Genomic DNA, 24,209 nt, shown 5'->3' with positions numbered 1-24,209 from the left:
AAGGAATATGAGACAATTAGGTATAAGTTTAAAGGAAATCAAGCAAATAGAGGCATGTGGTAAAATTAACTTCAAGAAGATTAGCAAGTTATATAAGGAAAGAAATTTAATTACTGGACACTACTTGACCCAGAAGTGAAACATATTTATATAATCATCATAATGAAAACATTTGGTATAATTACATTGGGAGGATGGGGGAAGAAATGGGTAGATGAGAATAGAAAGTTAATAATGTCTAAAATTAATGATGCTAAAGCAGTGTAAACACATGGTTTAAAAATACACAAGTAAATAAAAAAAGACAACAGCTCAAAGAATTCAAGCTGGCTGCTTCATTACTGAAAAAAGACTACTTCTATAGTTTTCTTGGTCATAAGCCTTCTAGCACTGTTTAACTTTTTATCAATATGTGTATGTATTACTTTGAAAAATAACTTTAAAACTAGATGTACGTGGAGAATGTCTCAGGAAATTCATCACAGTGTGATTAGTCAGGTGTGATTCCTGTAAATTATTGATAATAACTCATAGTGGCCTTCTAAGGGTATCATATCAGTCAGATATACTAACTGAACATGAACATGTTTGGTTAAACATTAGCCAGTTTAGCCATTCAGACATGTAGAAAGAATCAGATATTCCAGCACATGGCAGTAGCTGGATGATAATAAGGCCCCACCAGGCTTCAATATGGGAAATAACTTAAAACTAAAAAAGTATCTGAATAATTTTCTTAGCATCCAGATAATTTTCTCAAAGCTAGGACTCCTAAAAGCTGTTTAATTTGTTAGACTCTTTGTACATAATTTTAGTAATATTGACGAATTGCTTTATAGGATTATAGCTAACAAGATGGAAAGATGATGGAGGCAGACTAACTGTTGCCTTGAGTTAGCTGATAGTAGGAGAGTAGACAGATAGCTATTAAATCCTAGCACAGGCATTGAGAAAGAATGGTCCAATGCCATATGGTTATAAAGATTCCAAAACAGCTTTATAGTCCTTTTGAGGAGTTGTGTGTGACAGCTCAATTATATTGGCATTGGCCTAGCTGCTCTAGTGCAGCCGTTTAGTGCCAGGGAGTTTTCACATTTTGCCATTTATTACCACTTACTTAGAACATCTCCTAATTGTATCCCTGAATCTGACTTTCTGTCTGATACGCACCTAAAGGATAAAAAGCAAGAGTGAGGAGTGACTAAGGTAAGATGAGGTGATGATTTGGATCACTTTGGACGTGCACTATATGATAGAATGGTATGTAAGTTCCATAGTTGCCCAACTCAGAAAAAGGCAAACAGTCATTTTAAATAAGTTATCTCTTGGTTCCTCTGAGAATTCACTTTTATCCTGTCATGTGTGTGTGTGTTTGTGTTTTAGTTTCTTTGCTTTTCTCCCTCCACTCCCAACCCCTCCCCAACACAGGATACATTGGTCAAACATTAATTTCTAATTGATAGATATTGTCTGCTAAAATGGAATTTAAATATGTTTTTTACTTGAGAACCTAAAGGATGAACACTTGATTTGTACATATGATTGAATTAAATATCTTTCTCTGTAATCCTGTGTATTCTTTTTTTTAGAGGAAGCCCACAAATGAAAGGTACACCCCATTTTAAGGAAGAACAGTGTGCTCCAGCATTAAATTTAGAGATGAGGAAAATACTGGATTTGCAAGCACCCATCATGAGGTACAGTACTTTGGTTATTAAACTTTGCATTTTGTGATGACAATATATAGTGTATGGTTTGTTAATTGCATGAGCAATAAGAAAGTTGATTTTACTTCTTGTCATTGAGGATCATTTCTTTTTAGTCCTAGAAATTCTTGATTAGTCCTTATAAAAAATGTAAAAGCTTACAAGATGGTACATTATTATATATAAATTACAGTAATAAAGCCCACAATTGGGGTACATCAACTATAATTTTATTTAGAAATTTTTTTATAAGATCTAGAATTATTCAAATGGTATAGTTGAGTTAGTTGCTTAGTCGTGTCTGACTCTTTGTGATCCCATGACTGCACACGCCAGGCTTCCCTGTCCTATCAACTCCTGGAGCTTGCTCAAACTCATGTCCATCGAATCAGTGATGCCATTCAATCATACCATTCTCTGTTGTCCCGTTCTCTTCCCGCCTTCAGTCTTTCCCAGCCTCAGGGTCTTTTCCAAGGATCATGGTTGGAAAAGGGTTGAACCAGGGTCTTTTCTGGTTCTTCACATCAGATAGCCAAAGTATTGGAACTTCAGCTTCAGCATCAGTCCTTCCAATGAGTATTCAGAACTGATTTCATTTAGGATGGACTGATTTGATCTCCTTGCAGTCGAAGGGGCTCTCAAGAGTCTTCTCCAACACCACAGTTCAAAACATCAATTCTTCAGCACTCAACTTTCCTTATAGTCCAACTCTCACATCAGTACATGACTACTGGAAAAACCATAGCCTTGATTAGATGGACCTTTGTTGGCAAAGTAATGTCTCTGCTTGTTAATATTATGACTAGGTTTGTCATAGCTTTTCTTCAAGGAGCAAGCGTCATTTAATTTCATGGTTGTAGTCACCATCTGCAATGATTTTGGAGCCCCCCCCCCCCAAATAAAGTCTGTCACTGTTTCCATTGTTTCCCCATCTATTTGCCATGAATTGATGGGACCCGATGCCATGACCTTAGTTTTCTGAATGTTGAGTTTTAAGCCAACTTTTTCACTCTCTTTCATTTTCATCAAGAAGCTCTTTAGTTCTTCTTCACTTTCTGCCATAAGGGTGGTGTCATCTGCATATCTGAGGTTATTGATACTTCTCCAGCAATCTTGATTCCAGCTTGTGATTCATCCAGGCCAGCGTTTCTCATGATGTACTCTGCATATAAGTTAAATAGGCAGGGTGACAGTATACAGCCTTTATGTACTCCTTTCCCTATTTGGAACCAGTCTGTTGTACCATGTCTGGTTCTAACTGTTGCTTCTTGACCTGCATACAGATTTCTCAGGGGGCCGGTAAAGTAGTCTGGTATTGCCATCCCTCTAAGAATTTTCCACAATTTGGTGTGACCCACACAGCAAAGGCTTTAGCATAGTTAATAAAGCAGAAGTAGATGTTTTTCTGGAATTCTCTTGCTTTCTCGATGATTCAACATATGTTGGCAATTTGATCTCTGGTTCCTCTGCCTTTTCAGAATCCAGGTTGAGCATCTAGAAGTTCACTGTTCATGTACTGTAGAAGCCTGGCTTGGAGAATTTTGAGCATTACTTTGCTAGCATGTGAGATGAGTGCAGTTGTGCAGTAGTTTGAGCATTCTCTGGCATTGCCTTTCTTTGGGATTGGAATGAAAACTGACCTTTTCCAGTCCTGTGGCCACTGCTGAGTTTTCCAAATTTGCTAGCATATTGAGTGCAGCACTTTCACAGCATCATCTTTTAGGATTTGAAATAGCTCAACTGGAATTCCATCACCTCCACTAGCTTTGTTCGTAGTGATGCTTTCTAAGGCCCACTTGACTTCGCATTCCAGGATGTCTGGCTCTAGGTGAGTGATCACACCATCGTGATTATCTGGGTCATGAAGATCTTTTTTGTACAGTTCTTCTGTGTATTCTTGCCACCTCTTCTTAATATCTTCTGCATCTGTTAGGTCCATACCATTTTTGTCCTTTATTGTTCCCATCGTTGCATGAAATGTTCCCTTGATATCTCTAATTTTCTTGAAGAGATCTCTAGTCCTTCCCATTCTGTTGTTTTCGTCTATTTCTTTGCACTGATCACTAAGGAGGGCTTTCTTATCTCTCAGTGCTATTCTTTGGAACTCTGCATTCAAATGGGTATATCTTTTCTTCTTTGCCTTTCACTTCTGTTTTTTTTTTTTTTCCAGCTATTTGTATAGCCTCCTCAGACAACCATTTTGCCTTTTTGCATTTCCTTTTCTTGTGGACGGTTTTGATCACTGCCTCCTGTACAATGTCACAAACCTTTTTCCATAGTTCTTCAGGCACTCTGTCTATCAGAGTGCCTTGAATCTGTTTGTCACTTCCACTGTATAATCGTAAGGGATTTGATTTAGGTCATACCTGAATGGTCTAGTGGTTTTCCCTGCTTTCTTTAATTTCAGTCTGAATTTGGCAATAAGGAGTTCATGATCTGAGCCACAGTCAGCTCCTGGTCTTGTTGTTGCTGACTGTATAGAGCTTCTCCATCTTTGACTGCAAAGAATATACTCAGTCTGAGTTCAGTATTGAGCTTCTGGTGATGTCCATGTGGAGTCGCCTCTTGTTGTTGAAGGGTGTTTGCTGTGACCAGAGCGTCCTCTTGGCAGAACTCTGTTAGCTCTCCCCCTGCTTCATTCCGTACCCCAAGGCCAGATTTGCCTGTTACTCCAAGTGTCTCTTGATTTCCTACTTTTGCATTCCAGTCCTCTATAATGAAAAGAACATCTTTTTGGGTGTTAGTTCTAGAAGGTCTTGTAGGTCCTGATAGAAACATTCAACTTCAGCTTCTTCAACATTACTGGTTGGGGCATAGACTTGGATTACTGTGATATTAAATGGTTTGCCTTGGAAATGAACAGATCATTCTGTCGTTTTTGAGATTGCACTGACTCAAATTGTTTGATTTTTGTTGACTATGAAGGCTACTTCATTTCTTCGTTTCAAATGGTATAACATAGTCTGTATTACTTAAAAAGATATTTCTGCTTTTGTACAACATTGAAGGCACTCTTCCTTGAAAAAACTCCCCAAATATGTTGTTGGATAAAAAAAAAAAAGAAAGCAATATATGTTGTATGTAATAATGCTAACATTACTATCCCTCTTTTTAAAGAGAGCTGGTGGTGGTAGAATAGGTCTTGTTCTGAAAGAATACATAAGAAACTGGGCTTGTGAACTGAGTGGCCGGGGGATAGGTTTCAGAAAATATATTGATCTATGTGGATGCAATGTGTGAATACATTAAGCTATTGTATATGAATGCAGTACCTATGTTTTTTAAATCCTTCTGATTCACAGTTGTAAAGAAAGATTTCTTTTATTGTTTCTCTTATTAGAATACACTACAGATACTAGAACATATTAAATAGTATTGTGTGCAAGTGGCTGACTATTGTCCTGCCTTGTTTATTTTATCCTTTTTCACTCTAATTCTCGTCAGAGAAAAAGAATGCCTTTTTGGTGTTTTTATCCACTTTCAAATGTGATGAGGGCTACAAAAGTTCAGGTTAACTCTTCATCTCGGATTTTATTTCAGCATAGAGATTCTGTTTAAGAATGTAACTTGTGTGAGGAATTTTGAATGTCTAGGAACCGAACTGTGCAAGCATGGCTTTCTGCCTCCACCTGGTGGGGGGAACATATACAGTTCATGGAGATAGGATAGAAAAAAGCCTTTAAAAAAAAGAATTCCTGCTATCTTGTACAAGTGTAACTTGTGCTAGTTTTTAACCTACTTATTTAGGTGATTGGAAATCTCTAAGGTTTCTCTCAAAACTTCAGTGAAATGATTGCATTTCAGAACAGTGTTATTAGCACCTGTAACATGTACCTCCTGGAAATTTAATTGGAGAATTCCTGTATAATTTTGAATTGAGTGAGGAGGTATGAAAATTGGGCTTTAGCCTTCTGTTTTCTCACTGAAAACTGCTGAAAATAAGTCAAATAAAGGTAGGGACAGACTGCTGCTTATAGGCGTAAGATGGCAAGAGTAGTGCCGTCTTTAATTTTTGATTGAAGAAGTAATAGGGTTAAATGTTAAACATCTTTTTCTTGTTATTAATTAAGGGTAGAGTATGTTTAGGAAGTAAAAAGTACTACATTGCTATACTTAAAATGGATAACCAGCAAGGACCTACTGTATAGCACGTGGAACTCTGCTCAGTGTTTTGCAGCAGCCTGGATGGGAGAGGGGCTGGCAGGAGAATGGGTACAGTGTATGTATGGCTGAGACTCTTCTCTGTTCATCTGAAGCTGTCACAACATTGTTAACTGGCTATATCCCAGTATAAATTTTTCTTTTTAATTAAAAAAAAGAAAAAAGTACTAGTATAATTTATAATTAAAGCTCTTACTGAATTTCTAACTAATAATAAATGCTAGTAAATTTTACACTTTATTCTCTATCTTCCTTCTTCCCAGGCACATAGAAAGCCCCATGTAGTATATATAATGTTTAATATTAATTAGGTAACAAACACATTTACATATTTGAGAATTGGTAATTATGAATTATATATTTCCTATTAAGAATATTTGACTAATAAGATCCCAAAATCCTATTATTCTCCTTCCAAAATCCTGTTATTCTGCTTCTAAGATCCTTAATTAAATAACAACAGCAATAACAGACACCCCTGTGATATCACACAGCTGTTAGTAAAGCCCATAGAAGTTAGTGATTGGAGAGCCTCTCTCTAAAGGCATAACTTAAAATATGTTTATATGTATTCTGTGTTTACTTACACCCAGGGTGATTTTCAATAAAAATCAGTGCGACATACAAAGACATAAGTAAAAAAAAAAAAAAGTGAAAGTAAAAGTCAGTCGTGTTTGGAATTCTCCAGGGCCAAATACTGGAGTGGGTAGCCATTCCCTTCTCCAGGGGATCTTCCCAGGGATATTGATTATTTGTACAGGATCTTGACATCCCCCAGATGCCCAGAATCAGTCCTTTAGTTCTTAAATCTTTGTGAGAACAGGAATCAGTGGTGGGGGAAAACACTTGGGTGACTCGGAACCAGACCTGTTTACTAAACTATGGAAATATTCAGTACTTTAACATCTGACATCAGCTTTTAATTGAAAGTTTGTTTACTTTCAATTAAACAAGAAGGGTCTATCTTTTTGTATAGATTGTTTATCATGTTTGTCTCAGTTATTTTGAAGTCATTGTTAATTCCAACATCAGAATTTTTTTATGAGTCAGTTTACATTGATGGATTTTTCTCTTAACTCTGGATCATGTTTTCCTATTTATTCAGATGCCTGATCATTTTTGTCACAGCATGGTGAGTGATGGTAGAGATTCTGAATTCTGTTAACTTTGTCAAAGGAGTGTTGAGTTTTGTCTGACAAGCAGTTAACTTACTGGAGGTTAACCTTGATCTTGTTCCTAACCATCATATGCAGTGATTTTTCTAGGGAGATATGAGAAAGGAAGAGAAAGAATGCAATTTGAAATAAACCTAGGCTGACTCCTACTGAATGAAGATCACTGGTAAACCAGTGACTGAAAGCGAAAGTTGCTCACTTGTATCTGACTCTTCGCAACCCCATGGACTATACAGTCCATGGAATTCTCCAGGCCAGAATACTGAAGTGGGTAGCCTTCTCCAGGGGATCTTCCCAACCCAGGGGTCGAACCCAGGTCTCTCACACTGCAGGCATATTTTTTACCAGCTGAGCCACCAGGGAAGCCCGAGAATACTGGAGTGGGTAACCTATCCTGTCTCCAGCGTATCTTCCCGACCTGCATTGCAGGCAGATTCTTTACCACTGAGCTACCAGGGAAGCCCAGTGACTACTCCACTAAATTACTTCTTTTGACATGCAGTTGTCGTTGTTCAGTCGCTAAGTCATCTCTGATTCTTTGTGACCCTGTGAGCTGCAGCCCACCAGGCTTCCTTGTTCATCACTATTTCCCAAAGTTTACTCCAATTCATGTCCATAAAGTCAGTGACGCTGTCTAACCATCTCATTCTCTGCCACCTCCTTCTCCTTTTGCCTTTAGTCTTTCCCAGCATCAGGGTCTTTTCCAGTGAGTCGGCCCTTTGCTTCAGGTGCTTGAAGTATTGGAGCTTCAGCATCAGCCTTTCCAATGACTATTTAGGGTTCATTTCCTTTAGGATTGACTGGTTTGATCTCCTTGCAGTAGCAGGTCTAAAACATAAAGTTTTTATGTTCTAGCCACCACATGCTACACATAAATTTTACCATTAAAATATAAATTTGAAATGAAAGAATATATAATATTTTAAAAGATGAACTTTCTTTAAAGTGGAAATTGTAATTGATTACAAATGCTCTGAAGTTCAAGAGATGGAGCTCAGGAAGGGGACATGTTATTCTGATCTTTTGAAATATTTTTATAGTTGGGAAGAAATTACAGTAAATTGTTAATTATCTGAACTATATAGTGGAATAAGTCATTGGCCTCCAAAGAATTGAAGGTTAAAGAAAACATTGAAAAACATTGTTTTCACCATTATGAATTAAAATATTTCTGAAATTTTTAACCTCTTAAGTATGAAAGCTAATTTAATAGTATATAATAGAGTGTATATTAGACATATATTTTTCATTTTTTCTTATGCTCAATTTTTTTTTATAGCATTTGATACTCTGGAGAGCTTCCTTGGTAGTTCAGACGGTAAAGAGTCTGCTTGCAATACAGGAAACCTGTGTTTGATCCCTGGGTCAGGAAGATTCCCTGGAGAAGGAAATGGCAACCCACTCCAATATTCTTGCCTCGGAAATCCTATGGACAGAGGAGCCTGGCGGGCTATAGTCCATGGGGTCGCAAAGAGTCAAACATGATTGAGCGACTGACACTTTGACTATTCCCTTGGCTTTCTTAATGCCAGTTTCCATTGGTTTTCTTTCTTTCTTTCTGCCAGTATCTTTGTAGCTTCACTTTTGGATTACTCCTCCCTCTTGACCTTCCTCCCATAAATATTTGGTACCAGATGTAAATAACACTGCCTTCCAGGCTTGGCATTATAGGAGTAAGCAAATTAGGCATTTATTGCCGTGGAAACCATAATTGTTAAAGCTCTTTGCAAGTATCAATAAATGCTGAGATCATACTACATAATTTATTTCCAGTACTTAGTTAACTGAGAGGTCCTCTGGAGGGAGAAACTATATTTTCTTCACCTTTGAATCTTCGACAAGCATAGCGCCTGTCACAGAGCCCAAACAATAAATATTTGTTGAATGAATGTACAACATGGGATTCTGTGATACCTTACAAATACTATGGTCTGGAACTGTGTTTTCCACAACAGTAGCCACTAGTCAAGTGAAGTGACTTAAATGTTAATTTTAGGTTAAATAAAATTTAAAATTTAGTGTTTTTGTTACACTCGTTCAGTATTTCAAATGTGCGGTCACCACACATGACTAATGGCTACTGTGTTCAGTAGTACAGATAACAGAATATCTCCATCACTGATGAAAGTTCTCTTGGACAGGGGTAGAGCATGGGTTCCACTATGCTCCCTGCTGTCATTCTGTCATTAGTTCATTTTCATGGTTTCTCTGCCTCTTTCTTTTCTTGTCAGCTTCACTTATCCTTCCATCTTCTAATCTGTCATTTCAGTGTGTCTAGTTTTTAAACTCAATCTATCAGGTTTGTAATAACAGCAGCTATGGTCTTTTTTCTCCCCCAGAATTTCTGATCTAGATTGAATTATACATAGATAAACTCCTGTATAGTGAAATTGTTGATAAATGGCAGTTTTAAAAGTGGTTTCATGATCTTTGCTTGAATATTCTCCAGAGCAGTTATATTCATTGCTTTCCCAGTATGCTTTTCTTAAAAGATAACTGATAAATTGCTTATTGCTTCCCTACAGTTTGCAGTCTGTGCTGGAAGATCTCCTGGTTGCTACTTCTGATGGACTTCTTCATCTTATTCACTGGGAAGGAATGACAAATGGGAGGAAAGCTATTAATCTTTGTACAGTACCCTTTTCAGTAGACCTGCAGTCATCTAGAGGTAGTAATACTTTTTACATGAGATAGAACCAGTGTTTAATATTTTATGTAATCTAGTTAGATATTTTCTATGGATGAACATTGATTTTTCTACTTTGGAATTGTGAGTTGAGTGAGTGTGTGTGTGTAGGAAGGAGTAGTTTAACTGTTTAGTGTTGTTAGTTCTTTAAATTTTGACCTTTTAACTGTTCTTACATGGTTTGTAAGCAAAAGTGTAACAATTAATTTACTATATTTATATTCATATTTCAAATACTTATTTTTTCATCAGCAGGTTCATTCCTGGGTTTTGCAGATGTGCACATTAGAGACATGGAATACTGTGCCACACTTGATGGATTTGCTGTTGTGTTTAATGATGGTAAAGTTGGATTTATTACACCAGTGTCAAGTAGATTTACTGCAGAGGTAGGACTTACTTTCAGTGTTTGTTTTTCAATTTTGCATTTATTAATTTTAATCTTCATTAAATCCCCCTCCAGTTTTCCTTATTTAAGATTTTAGGAGTGGTTGTTAATTTTTTTTTATCAAAGCCATACATACAACTAGTTTAAACAGACAAAGAAGTCTTTTGACATGTTAATGAAAAATGATCGTTCCTTTCCTCTTTTCATGCCCAGTGTTCATTCTCAGAGGCAACTACTTTTTACTCTTTTATTGATTTTTTTGCTGTTTATCTCCACTACTCTGAGTATTTCCTGTAATTTTTAGTTTTTAGGCTGTGTTTATTGACTTGCTGTTGTGGAAAATGACCATTTACTTCCCTCCTCCCTGGTCCCACAACATCTATAAGTTCTTCCCATCTTCCCAATATAGGTAATGTGATTTTTATTATATTAGTATCTGTTTCATCGTCTTGAAGAAATTTCTCTTGGATCCTTCTGGATGGATTGCTTGCTATGCATACCTTTAACACAGCTGCATGTTGGAGCTATCCATCATCATCATCCTATGGATTCCCTATATTCCTTTACTCTTAGATCCTTTCAGAACTAATGGTAAATATTTGATTAGTTAATGTATGAATTTGGTTGTGACAGAGACCCAGAATAAAAATTTAGATTCACTGAAAGCTGTGTGGGGTTTGGTGGGTTTGGTTGACTGTGCTTTTCATAAGGTGAGCTAACTGGGTTATTTTTTTCCTCCCCACGCTGTATCCAGTCTTCTCCAAAGACTATGTACTTGGCCGGCCCAGTATTTTGGGATTTTGAGTTATGAAAGAGTTAGACTAGAGATTCCAAATTCAGGAAGTAAACTCCCACGTATCCCTATTTTCAGTGTTGTTTAGAGACCACTGAGATTTTTGTCTTGTTTTTGTCTAAAGAAAAATTGCAGTTTTCTCTTGGAGTGGTGGCAGAATATTCCTTAGCGGCTTAGAGTGGGAGGTAGCCTAGGGAGACCCAGCTACTGAATAAATAGTCTCTGAACCAGTCCTGCTGCTTTTAGTTCAGCTTTTGAGACATTTTACTACCCAAGCCTTTTGTGTAACCTGTAATGCAAATTTGACTGTTTTTCAAAGTGTTCCTTACTGCTAGTTAAGGACTCTACTCATCCACTTGCTTCCCAGCTTAGTAAATTTTCTGATACTGCCTCCTCTCCCATTCTGGCCTTGCCAACTTACACATTTGGAGTTTTAAGAGTCAGAGAAACTAAATATTCATGTTCAGCCTACTCTCTCTAACTGGAAAGAATATTAAGTTTTTAAGGGCATATTTTTCTATATGGTATCAGCTTTCTCTGTCTAATTTATTTCATTCAGCATGATGCTCTCAAGGTCCATCCATATTGTTGCAAAAGGCAAGATTTCATTCTTCCTTATGGCTAAATACAATTGACCCTTTAACAACATAGATTTGAACTGCACAGGTCCACTGACATCTGGATTTTTTTCAATAAATACACACTGTAGTACTGTATAATCTGCAATTGATTGAGTCCACAGATGCAGACCCATGGATATGGAGGGCCAGCTGTAAAGTTGTGTGTGTATTTTCTACTGTAGGTACCCCTAACCCTCATGTTGTTTGAGTCAACTGTATTCCATTTTGTGTGCTTGTATGTACATATACCAAATTTTCTCTATCCATTCATCAGTGAGCACTTAAGTGTTTCCATATTTTGGCTTTTATAAACAATGCTGCATAGAACATGGAGGTATAGATATCTTTTCAAGTTAGTGTTTTCTTTTCTTGATAAATACCCACATATATATGGATTATATAGTAGTTTTGTTTTTACTTTTTCTGAGGAAACTCTTCTATAGTGGCTGTACAAATTTACATCACCATCATGAATGCACAAGGGTTCCTTTTTCTCCCCTTGTCACAACACTTAATTATTTCTTGTCTTTTTGATAATAGTCGTTCTGACAGGTGTGAGATAACATCTCATTGTGGTTTGGATGTGCGTTTCTCTGATATTAGTGGTATTGAGCATCTTTTCAGGTACTTTTTGGGCATCCCTATTTGTTCTTTAGAGAAATGTCTGTTCAGATCATCTGCCCATTTTTTTAATCAAATTTTTTGCTATTAAATACATGAGTTCTTCATATATTTTGAATATAACCTTTTGTCACATACGTGATCTGCAAATATTTTCTCCCATTCAGTAGACTACCTTTTCATTTTGTTGACATATGTTTGGGATTTAAATTTATTTACTGAAAATAAACATGTTAGAGCTGGAAAGTGATTGAGTCATTTCTGAATATAAGCTTTTGTTAGTATTTGGTTAAAGAAAATTTTCTAGTAATTTAAGGATTTAAATAATGAAAAGTAGATGGACATTATTAAGAAAGTTATAAGTAGAAAATATAAGTTACATGAAAACATTACATATGTATTACTGGTAATTGGGAAATACTCTAATGGTGTATTTATATTAGACATTATTTAATTGCCTTATAAAAACTCCTGTTTGGCATTCTATAGTGGCTGTACAAATTTGCACAGCTGTAAATTTGTACAGCCACTAAGCAGTATACACATTTATATATACATCATATATATATATATATATATATATATATATACTATTTATAACTTATAGTATGCACAGTATACACTGTAAAAATACAGTAGACACTTCTATTGAAATGTGTCAGACTATGCCACTCGTCTGCTCAGAACCCTTTAGTAGGACTAGATTTTTAGGACAAAACCTGCTGAGGACAACTAGAAAAGCTGGAGAAAAAATAATTTTTTTAATGTGCTTAGAGGCTTTGGAGAGCTAACAAAACAGTAAGGAATTAAGAGGCTAGGGGAGGCCAGAGGCCCAGTGAGCTAAAATGAGCAATGAGCAAACAAGGCTGTATGCAACAACATGGATGAATCTCACAGAAATATTCAGTGGAAACAGCTAGACACAAAAAAGTATGTGCTGTGATTCTATTTTACATAAAACAGAAGGAAATCTTAAAACCTAGGCAGCTCTGAATTAGAGTTTGTATCAGTGCATATTTAAGTGTTAATAGTTTAAAGGAAAAGAAGAAAGTGATTACCGTGTAAGTCTGGATATTGGTTACTTTTGTGGTTGGGGTGAGGGTATATTGATCAGGAGTGACACTCTTGGGAGATTTTTGGTACTGGTAATTCCTAGCTGAGTGGTAATTTCACAAGTGTTTCCTTTGTGATATTATGATGATGTACATTTTTGGTTTTGGTATTTTTCTTCAATGTATCATAATTCATAATAGAAAGGGTTAAAAAAATTAAAGACTCTCCAAATGACTCCCCATATATGAAATGGAGAAAAAGTCAAAGATCTCATGGTGGCTTTCAAAGCCCTATAAATCTGGCCTGCTATTTCATCCGTTACCTCCTTTACTACTTCTTCCCTTATTCCACTCTACTCCAGCCACACAAGTTTCTTTTATCTTTGAACATGCCGAAAATGCTGCTATGACAGGGCCTTTCTCTTGCTCCATCTCTTTCAGTACTTTCCTCATGAGGCACCTTCATCATAGGGAAAATAGTTTAATTTTACATCCTTCCCCCATACACTCTCTTCTCCATAATTGCCTTATTTTTTTGGTAGCATTTACCATCTTTCTGTGTAATACTGTACAATTTTTTTAAACTTGTCAGTCTCTTAACAAATGTAAGGCAGGGATACAGCTGAGGATTTTGGTATGTTTGAATATCTGCAGTATCCTCAGTATCTAGAGCAGCATCTGGTGAATAGTGGGTGCCTGGAAGACTTTTACGGTAGGGATGAATGAATGAATTCCAGTGTAGACAGTAGTCCAAAGAAATAATGCTCATTGCTATCTTTTGCCATTTTCCATTATCTGAAGTAATAATAGTTTTATTATTAAAGTAAAATAAATAAAACTCCTACAAAGAAGCACACATTTCATATTTAGATAGTAGATTATATAGTTTATTTAGGAATTTAAAAAAATCTATAGTATTATATTTTGAACAGCTTAATTATATCGGATCATCTAATGTTTACTGTTGTGATAATCCAAAAATAAAATGCTGTATTGTAGTGTGCTAATTTTTGTGCTTACTAAACTAGCAGTCATGGTGACCTTTACCTTAGAATATATGATCTAAGATGCCCTTGATTTGACAAATAAAAACAGACAATAGAGTTGAATCTACTCTGTGTCTGTATTCAAAATTAAGTAGCATATAAAGCTTAATAATAATATCATTCAGTCATTGAAGCTTATTTAACTTGTTGAATTCCTGGCATTATATTAAGTGGGTTATATGTACTGAATATATCTACTCCCATTTAATCTTCAAAACACTCTTAAGAGGTAGTTTACAGAAAAGAAAACTGAAGCTTGAAAATGTCACAAAGTCATTTTTACAAGTGAGTGGTAGATCTGAGATGTGATGTTAGGATGCCATATACCATGCTGTTAACCATTATACTATAAAGCAAAGGAATAATAGAGAATAGTAAGCAATTGACAAATCATTAGTCACTTCTAAAGAATGTCATTGTTGTTCAGCCCCCAGGTCATGTCCGACTCTTCAAGACCCTATGGATTGCAGCACACCAGGCTTCCTTGTCCCTCACTATCTCCTTGAGTTTGCCCAAGATCATGTCCATTGAATCAGTGATGCCACCCAACCATCTCATCCTCTGTCACCCTTTTCTCCTTCTGCTGTCAGTCTTTGCCAGCATCGGGGTCTTTTCCATTGAGCCAGCTGTTTGCATCAAGTAGCCATAGTTTTGGAGTTTCAGTTTCAGCACCAGTCCTTCCAAAGAGTATTCAGGGTTGATTTCCTTTAAGATTGACTGGTTTGATCTCCTTGCTTTCCAAGGGACTCTTAAGAGTCTTCTCCAGCACCACAATTCAAAGCATCAGTTCTTCAGCACTCTGCCTTCTTTATTGTCCAGCTCTCACATTGGTACATGACTACTGGAAAGACCATAGCCTTAACTATAGGGACCTTTGTTGGCATAGTGATGTCTTTGCTTTTTAACATATTGACTAGGTTTGTCATGGCTTTCCTACCAAGGAGCAATCATCTTCTAATTTCATAGCTGCAATCACCATCTGCAGTGATTTTTAGAGCCCAAGAAGAGGAAATCTGCGACTGCTTCCACCTTTTCCCCTTCTATTTGCCATGAAGTGATGGGACTGGATGCCATGATCTTAGTTTTTTTTAATATTGAGTTTTAAGCTGGCTTTTTCACTCTACTCCTTCACCTTCATCAAGACGCTGTTTAGTTTCTCTTTGCTTTCTGCCATTAGAGTGGTGTCATCCGCATCTGAGATTGTTGATATTTCTTCCGACAATCTTGATTCCAGCTTGTAATTCATCCAGCCTGGCATTTCGCATGCTGTGCTCTGTGTATGAGTTAAACAAACAGGGTGGCAATAAACAGCCTTGTCGTACCCCTTTCTCTATCCTGAACCATTCAGTTATTCCGTACAGGGTTCTAACTGTTACTTCCTGACCCGCATACAGGTTTCTCAAGAGACAAGGTAGACCAAATAAAATTGACTAATTCCCATTGATTGGGAACGTTAAACACTATGTGCTAAGTGGGAAGAAGAATAATAGTGAGCAAGTTAGATGCAGTTTCTACCATCAAGAGGTTTACTTTTTAATAGGAAAATTGTCTTCAATTAATTTGAATTTAGAGATCAGATATCCATCTTTTAGTGTTTTATAAATGAATTAGCACTGGACTGAGCTCATCTGGAAATACTTATTAAACCAGTTAATGAAATTGAGATTTTAAGGGGAAAAATCCAGATGGTAGTCCTGATGGGATGTTTTCCTATCCAGATGAAACCATATAAAGAACCATATGAAACCTTATGACATTATGTTTACTGAAGGGGAATTATGTTAATTGAAGTATATTTGGAGAACACATTTTAAATCTTAACTATTTTTCTCAATTTTAGCAGCTTCATGGAGTTTGGCCACAAGATGTTGTTGATGGAACTTGTGTAGCAGTAAATAACAAGTATCGACTGATGGCATTTGGTTGTGCGAGGTAATTATTGCCTGTATTTTAAGACTTACTGCCAAAAGTAATTTTTTTAAAAAACATAAAATGTTCTTATTAACACACTTAGGAACTTTGTTGTGCCTTTCATAATTTGTGAATCAACCTTAATATAAAACATAAAAGTATTTTAATTGAAGCAAACAAATACAAAGGGCAGATTTTGGAGATTGGGTGTTTTAATTTGTGAGCTTTTTTCAGTGGTAGGAAATTGAGTCACAAGTTAAGGTTAAATCAGTTAAGATTTAGGTTCTTTATTGTCTTAAATAACATCAGGAGGAGGATTTATTTATCTTCGGCTGTGCTGGGTCTTCAGTTGCTGTGCAGGATTTTCCCTAGTTGTGGTGAGTGGGGGCCACTGGACTTCTCACTGCAGATGGCTTCTCTTGTGTGGAGCACAGGCTCTATGGGGCACAAGTTTCAATAGCTGTGGCGCATGGCCTTGGCTCCTGATCTCTAGAGTTATGGCACATGGGCTTAGTTGCTCTGCAGCATGTGGAAGCCTCGCGGACCAGAGATCAAACCTGTGTCTCCTGCAGGTGGATTCTTTACCTCTGAGCCACCAGGGAAGCCCCTAAATCCTTTCTCTTTAAGACATCAGTGTTGACTTGCCTTTGAATTAGTTAGTTAACACTCAAATTTAAAGCTCATTTGTAAAATCATTTTCTTGCCTTGATTCAAATAATGCAGATTTTCAAAGTAAAATTGAATACCAATTCATTTTTAAAATAGCCTTATAGAAGATTCAGATTTTTCTATCTCTTCCTTGGTCATTTTGGCAAGTTATATTTTTCTAGGAATTGGTTTCTTTTATATACACTGTCAAATTTATTAATAGAAGTTATAATACCCTTTGTAATTTTCATATTGTAAAATAAAAAATGGGAAAGTGTGTAATCAAGATAGTCACAGTTTTACAAATAATTATAATACAAGCATCCATCTTTTCACAACTTGGTCAAGAAATAGAACATTGCTAGCCAATATAAATTTTATCACTCCTACTTCCTAATCATGACTCCCAGTCCCTTCCTAACTCATTTTCTCTTACCTAGACACACAGTCTTTAATCAGATGCATGGGTAAATTAATGATAAATCCTCAATAAGATCTAAAACTCATTCATATTCAAACTAACCTAATTACCACCAAATTTCCTTAATATCTCTTTTTCTTTAGTCAGAATCATTCAAAATTCATGAATTATATTTGGTTATCATTTCTCTTTAGTTACCTTTTGCCTATAAAAATTCTTAGATTAATACAAAAGTAATTGCAGTTTCGGATGATGAATTTTAAATCATTATAACTAGGCTCACACACATCTGTATTAATCAAAATGGGAACCATTAGAACCAACACATTTTTGCCACTGAGAAATAAGTTTATTTCGTGGTGTAAAAATCTGTGCTTCAGAATTTGACAAACACTTGGAAAGCATTTTCTGTGTCCTGCTGGTTGTGGAAACATTTTCCCTGCAAAAAGTTGAGCTGCTTGAAGAAGTAGTAGTCGATTGTGGAGAGGTCAGATGAATGGATGAGGCAAAACTTAGTAGCCCAATTCATTCATCTTTTGAAGCATTGATTGTGTGACATGTGGAAGAATTGGGCACATCCTATTGACCAGTGCTGGCAGCAGGCATTGCAGTTTTCAGTGCATCTCATTGATTTGCTCTGCATACTTCTCAGATGTAATGGTTTTGCTGGGATTTGGAAAGCTGTAGTGGATCAGATCACCAAACAGTGACCATTACAATTTTTTTGGTGCAAGCTTGGCTTTGGGAAGTGCTTTGGAGCTTCTCAGTTCAACCACTGAGCTGGTCATCACCAGTTGTTGTGTAAAATCCACTTTTTGTCACATGTCACAATATGATCTAGAAATAGGTCATTGTTGCATAGAATAAGAGAAGATGACACTTCAGAACAGTGACTTTTTGATTTGTGGTCAGCTGGCAACCCACTCCAGTATTCTTGCCTGGAGAATCCCATGGATGGAGGAGCCTGATGGACTATAGTCCACGGGGTCGCAAAGAGTCGGACACGACTGAGCGACTTCACTCACTTCACTTATGAGGCACTCACTTGAGCTTTTTCATCTTTCCAGTTTGCTTCAAATGCCGAAAACAGTCGATGTTGAGTTCTTCAGCAACTTCTAGTTATAGGAGGATCAACTTCGATGATCCTCTCAGTTGGTTGTTGTCAAATTCTGACTGCTGGCCACTGCACTTCTCCTGTTCAGGGCTGTCATCTTGTTTGCAACACTAATTGAACCACCACTGCTCTGTATGTTCATTAGCAGTTTCTGGGCCAAATGTGTTGTTGATGTTACTAGTTATCCCTGCTGCTTTATGACCCATTTTGAACTTAAATAAGAAAATCCCTCGAATTTGTTTTTTGTCTAACATCATTTCCCTAGTCTAAAATAAATATAAACGGCAAGTAATAAGTCATTAGCAAAAAAAACATAAAGCGAGAAATGCCCATTAAAATGATGTATAACATAACCACATTTATTTAAGAATATATTCCAGTATCAAACAGCAAAGTTCAGCAGTGCAAAACCTCAGTTACTTTTGTACCAACCTGTAATAACTTTGTTGTTTTTATGACATTCACTTTTTTTTTAAGCGTCTAGGTCAATTGTTTACGAATATCCTACATTCTAAAGTGTCTTGTTATGTTTTCTCATAATGGCATTTAATTACTTTCTGTAACACCTGTTTGAACCTTGAAGGTGGTTCTTACTGAGCCATTACAGTCAAATGAGTAGGAAGCTCACAGACAGTAGCAGTGGTGGGTGTGTACTTCTCCATCATCTACATTCAGGGCTAGCACCCAGGGATCTAGCAAGGCCAGATTGGAATCCAGGCTTTCAACCCTTCTTCCAGGAAGAAAATGGAATCTTGGCCTTCAGCCTTTTAGTCCTGTCAGTTTTCATGAGTTGGGTCAAAATCAGCCCTTTTTACGGCATGATCGTGGGTTGGGATGAAAGTCTTGTGATTATAGCTACGTGACATATCAGACTAGTGGCTTCTAGCCTTGATCTCTCAGCACTTACCAGGATGAATTACCTTGAACAATTAATCTGTAGCTGGTGTCCTTAGAGTTCTCTAGAAAGTCACCTTTCTTTTAGGATACCAGTTTAAAACCTTATTCTTACCCTTGTATTTAAGGTTTGATTAGATTCTAGTTAAACATTTTTGTCGTAGGTGATGTTTTGTACTTCCTACGGCGGCATGAAGCAATAACATCAAGCTGTCTCAATATTGATGAGCTAAATTTGATTACTTATAGTAATAATAGCTGTATGTATCTTTATTATAAAAGTTTTTTTGCTTTGAGATTAGTAAGTAGTTTTTTAATTAAAAAAATACTTTAATGATGGGCTTATGAGAAATGGAAAGAAAAGAATATAGGCACTATAAATACTTAAATTGTCAGTCTTTTGTAACTATTGACATAACATCTATTTCTTATATTAGAGATATCTGGATTCCTCACTGACTTGTTAGAGCTCAGCAACCCAGAGTTAGCACTTGACAATTTTAGATGCAAAGCAAAAACAGTACCTGCTAGCCATTTAGTACTGTTTCTCCGCAAGGTATCTAATTGGGCAGGTGGTCTGGATAGATATATGTTCCAGGCATTTGTCTTCTGACAGGTTGGAATAACAGATCAGATTTTCTCTCCCACCTGAAATAGTCAAGAAAATGGACAAAAAGATGAAACAGATATTTCGAATTCAAGACATAGGACATCAGGCAACAAAGGACAGTGATCCCTGAGAGATGAGAATCTAAATTAAAAAAAAACAAAACAAAAAACTCTTCAACTGGCCCAGTTTTAATTTCTTTGAGAGAGTTTCCATCACATGGATGGGGAGACAGGGCCTGGCAGATTCCCTGGACTGAGTGTGTGCAAATGAAAATCTGGGAGACCAAAGCAGCAGGGGATCACAGACCAGACACCAGAAAGGAGAGAGTGGCATAAAGAGAGAACTCCAAAAAGCTATAAAGGGTTTCTTTTGAGTATTAAATTGAAATATGGAAGATAAAAGACCCAAATCAAATATTACAGAAGAAAAGATTAATATACTTGAAGAACATAGCAAGAGAAATGATACAAAATGAAACAGAAAAAAAAGGAATTTAAAAACAGAGCATCAGGGAGCTGTGTGATAGCTTTAAGCGGCCTGTTATTGCAAGTTTTATTTAGTCCCATTCTGATCCCTGTGAAGAGTTAGGCCTGGCTGGAAACCGATCAGAGATGCTGTGAGGAGACCATCTGACTTCTCCTACCTTGAAGGAGTACACATTACGGTCAGAACATTCTCATATGCTTGGTGTCATCCTAGTGTGTGCAGAAGCAACCTTGGATTGAAATCATTTTAAAAACAACATTGATGTTAAATTTTGATCTGAGAATAGCCATGTAAGCAGAAACGGTGTTTTTTATGATTATTATAGTTCAATTTTGAAATGTAGCTTAGAGTAATATACAAACTCTGTTTTGGTTTCTGGCCCTTTGTAAGTGTAACCCTTGTAAAAAAATTTTTTTAACAGAATCATAACTCATACCATAGATATAAGAGTATATATAATGTATACATACAAAAAATAATATAAAATGAAAAATAGCATATTACCAGTATTAAACTGATGAAGCCCCTGCTTCCTCCTCTTCTTTCATATTCCTCTTTTTCTACCAGGGCAGTTACTAACCTGGAACTTGTGTGCACTAGCTCTTTGTTGTATTTTTACCACAAATGTATTTCACTACTATGTTTTGGATGTTTTTCACGGTATAGAAATGAAATTATACTATTTATATAGATACATAGATAGATGGGTGGGTAGAGAGACATACTGTCCATTTTAAGGTATAGGACAAAAATTCATTTTCAGTACTGTATGGTATACTATTATGTGAATATACCACAATTTCTCTTCCCTTTCTCATTGCTGGACATGTGGATTGTTGGCATTTCTTTGCACTTAGAGTCTTATAATGAACATTTTGTGTGTCGCAAAGACAAGGATATTTCTGGGGTATATCTATAGGTGAAATCACTAGACTATAGAGTATGAATTTGTTTCAGGTTATGAGATGACTGTAAATTATTTACAAAATGGTTGTGTTCTAGTTTACACTCCTATCAGTAGAACATATTTCCATAGTCATGTTTTTTATATTTGTATTTGTCTTTTTACACTGAAAGTCTTTTTGGTTTTCACAGTGGTTCTGTACAGGTTTATACAATAGATAACACCACTGGAGCCATGCAGCTGTCTCATAAACTAGAGTTAACAGCAAAACAGTATCCCGGTGAGTCCTCTTCTCCCCCCCCCTTCTTAATTACAGACAATATGTGTATTGAGTTTTGATTTGAATTAGATGATGAATGCCAAAGGCCAAGTATTATTAAAACATGTAGCAACAATTCTCTCTGACTCAAGGATTTCTACTAGAGGCTCCTGGGAGACCTCTTTTAATCTCTTCCATTTAGTTTTCTTTATCCTCACTTTAGTTGTAGCCCCTATGTTACTTGTCTGGGCTTTGCTTTAGACGCTTTCCTAATTTCATTGCCTCTGTTGTTTTATGCCTTCATTTCCATTTAGTCATTCAACAATTATTGAGTACATACTGTAGGCCAGACATTATTCTAAATGCTGGTACACAGTAGTGAACAAAACAGAAACTCTCTCTTGGCACTCCCTTTGTGACTCTTAAGTGAATTCTGTCCACTGGAATAAGTGTAAAATCTGTTATTATTGGAAATGTTTTTGACTGAAACTAACAGAAAACCCAACTTACTATCCCTTAAACATTTATCCTCTATAATGGCAAGAAATCCAAAGGCAGGCTGCTGTTGGCATCCATTTGGCCTTTTCTTCCATGGTCACAGGTTAACCTAAGGCCCAAGCGTCACTTCTTGAGTCAAGAAGAAAGGAGGAAAGAAAGCGTATATGTTTTCTGATCAGGAAAGCAGAAACTAGATTGAAATGAGTTCTTGCAGACAGGATATCTGTTTCTTCCAGTCACCTGGGAAAACTACATTAGTCTGGAAGCCTTTGCATTATATTCTCTGTTTGAGATTTTTTTCTTTTTTTAATCCTGCAAGTTACACAGATGATAGATGAGCCTGAGGACTGGCTTGTGGTTGCAGATTCTCACAGGAGCTTCTTTATTTTCCATTCAATACCATGGGCAAAAACAGGAAAGTGCTCCTTGCTATTTTTTTCACCTTCTATGTGGTAGAGTTTATTTCTCACTCTCCCTTGAACATGGAATTGTATTCTCAGGATTACATGGGTATCTTCTATTCCCCGTCTTGGCCAAGCTCTGAGTTTTATCTTCTGTTCCTCATATGCTGAGAGTCGTCATAGATGAAAGTCAGGTCTCTAGGTTTTGGCAGAAAAATGCAGAGCAACAGCAGTTTGTACACTCACTTACCTCCCAGTGTTTTTTTAATATTTTGAAATATTTAAGTATTCTGTTTAACATTTTACTTATTGCAGTGTGGAGAGTCATTCCAGCTATCAAATTTGCTATATTGCCAGAAATAGAAATTAGTTCCTTAAATTTTTATCACTCTTATTGCATAGCTTTTAAAGATTGCATTTTTTTTTCCTTATTTCCTAAAGAGTTTTTGCTGCAGCTGGCAAGAACAGGGTGCTGTGTACTTTGATTGTATTTTCTAGCCCTTTTATCTGTTTCTTTTTTATCCATACTGTTGATATGATGTCCAGTACAATAGCTACCAGCCACATGTTGTCATTTAAATGAAACCAAAAGAAAATCAAAATGTTTCTCAGTTGCCTCAGTTAGTTTAGTCTCTCAGTCGTGTCTGACTCTTTGCAACCCCATGGACTGCAGCACACCAGGCTTCCCAGTCCATCACCAACTCCCAGAGATTGCTCAAGCTCATATCCATCGAGTCGGCAGTGCCATCCAGCCATCTCATCTTCCATCTTCCCCTTCTCCTCCTGCCTTCAATCTTTCCCAGCATCAGAGTCTTTTCCAATGAATCATTTCTTCGCATCAGGTGACCCAAATATTGGAGCTTCAGCTTCAGCATCAGTCCTTCCAATGAATATTCCGGACTGATTTCCTTTAGGATTGACTGGTTTGGCCTCCTTGCAGTCCAAGGGGCTCTCAAGAGTCTTCTCCAACACCACAGATCAAAAATATCAATTCTTCAGCGCTCATGTTTCTTTATGGTCCAACCCTCACATCCATACATGACTACTGGAAAAACCATAGCTTTGACTAGATGGACCTTTGTCAGCAAAGTAATGTTTATGCTTTTTAATATGCTGTCTAGGTTGATCATAGCTTTTCTTCCAAAGAGCAATCGTCCTTTAATTTCATGGCTGCAGTCACCATCTGCAGAGATTTTGGAGCCCAAGAACATGAAGTCTGTCACTATATCCAGTTTCCCATTTATTTGCCATGAAGTGATGTGACTGGATACCATGATCTTCATTTTTTGAATGTTGAGTTTTAAGCCAGCTTTTTCACTTTCCTCTTTCACTTTCATCAAGAAGCTCTTTAGTTCTTCTTCATTTTCTGCCATGAGGATGGTGTCATCCTCATGAGGATGGCATTCCGAGGTTATTTTATTTCTCACAGCAGTGTTGATTTCAGCTTGTGCCTCATCTAGCCTGGCATCTTGCATGATTTTCTTCATATAAGTTAAATAAGTAGGGTGGCAATATGCAGCCTTGATGTACTTCTTTCTCAGTTTGGAACCAGTCCATTGTTCCATGGCTGGTTCTGACTGTTGCTTCTTGACCTGCATACACATTTCTCAGGAGGCAGGTAAGGTGGTCTGGTATTCCCATCTCTTTAAGAATTTTCCACAGTTTGTTATGATCCACATAGGCAAAGGCTTTAATCAGTAAAGCAGTATATGTTTTTCTGGAACTCTTGTTTTTTTCTGTGATCCAACGGATGTTGGCAGTTTGATCTCTCGTTCTTCTGCCTTTTCGAAACCCAGCTTGAACATCTGGATGTTC

General features: G+C 36.8%; 1 protein-coding gene across 3 annotated transcripts in view; it reads left to right on the top strand.

Moving 5' to 3' along the window:
• RIC1 (RIC1 homolog, RAB6A GEF complex partner 1) overlaps positions 1 to 24,209 on the top strand; it is a 144,260-nt gene that overhangs the window by 74,952 nt on the left and 45,099 nt on the right. For 2 of the 3 annotated variants that reach the window (XM_061132711.1, XM_061132713.1), the window contains 5 exons: positions 1,590 to 1,697; positions 9,568 to 9,710; positions 9,981 to 10,117; positions 16,089 to 16,180; positions 21,428 to 21,516. In XM_061132711.1, the coding sequence (XP_060988694.1) occupies positions 1,590 to 1,697; positions 9,568 to 9,710; positions 9,981 to 10,117; positions 16,089 to 16,180; positions 21,428 to 21,516 (569 nt within the window). The remainder of the gene's footprint in view (positions 1 to 1,589; positions 1,698 to 9,567; positions 9,711 to 9,980; positions 10,118 to 16,088; positions 16,181 to 21,427; positions 21,517 to 24,209) is intronic. The other variant, XM_061132712.1, reaches the window with a different exon arrangement.

This window comes from Dama dama, chromosome 29, assembly GCF_033118175.1.
Source record: "Dama dama isolate Ldn47 chromosome 29, ASM3311817v1, whole genome shotgun sequence".
NCBI classification, from domain to species: Eukaryota; Metazoa; Chordata; class Mammalia; order Artiodactyla; family Cervidae; genus Dama; species Dama dama.
Note: the sequence above shows the minus strand (reverse complement) of the source record. Positions and strands in the feature narration are given on the sequence as shown.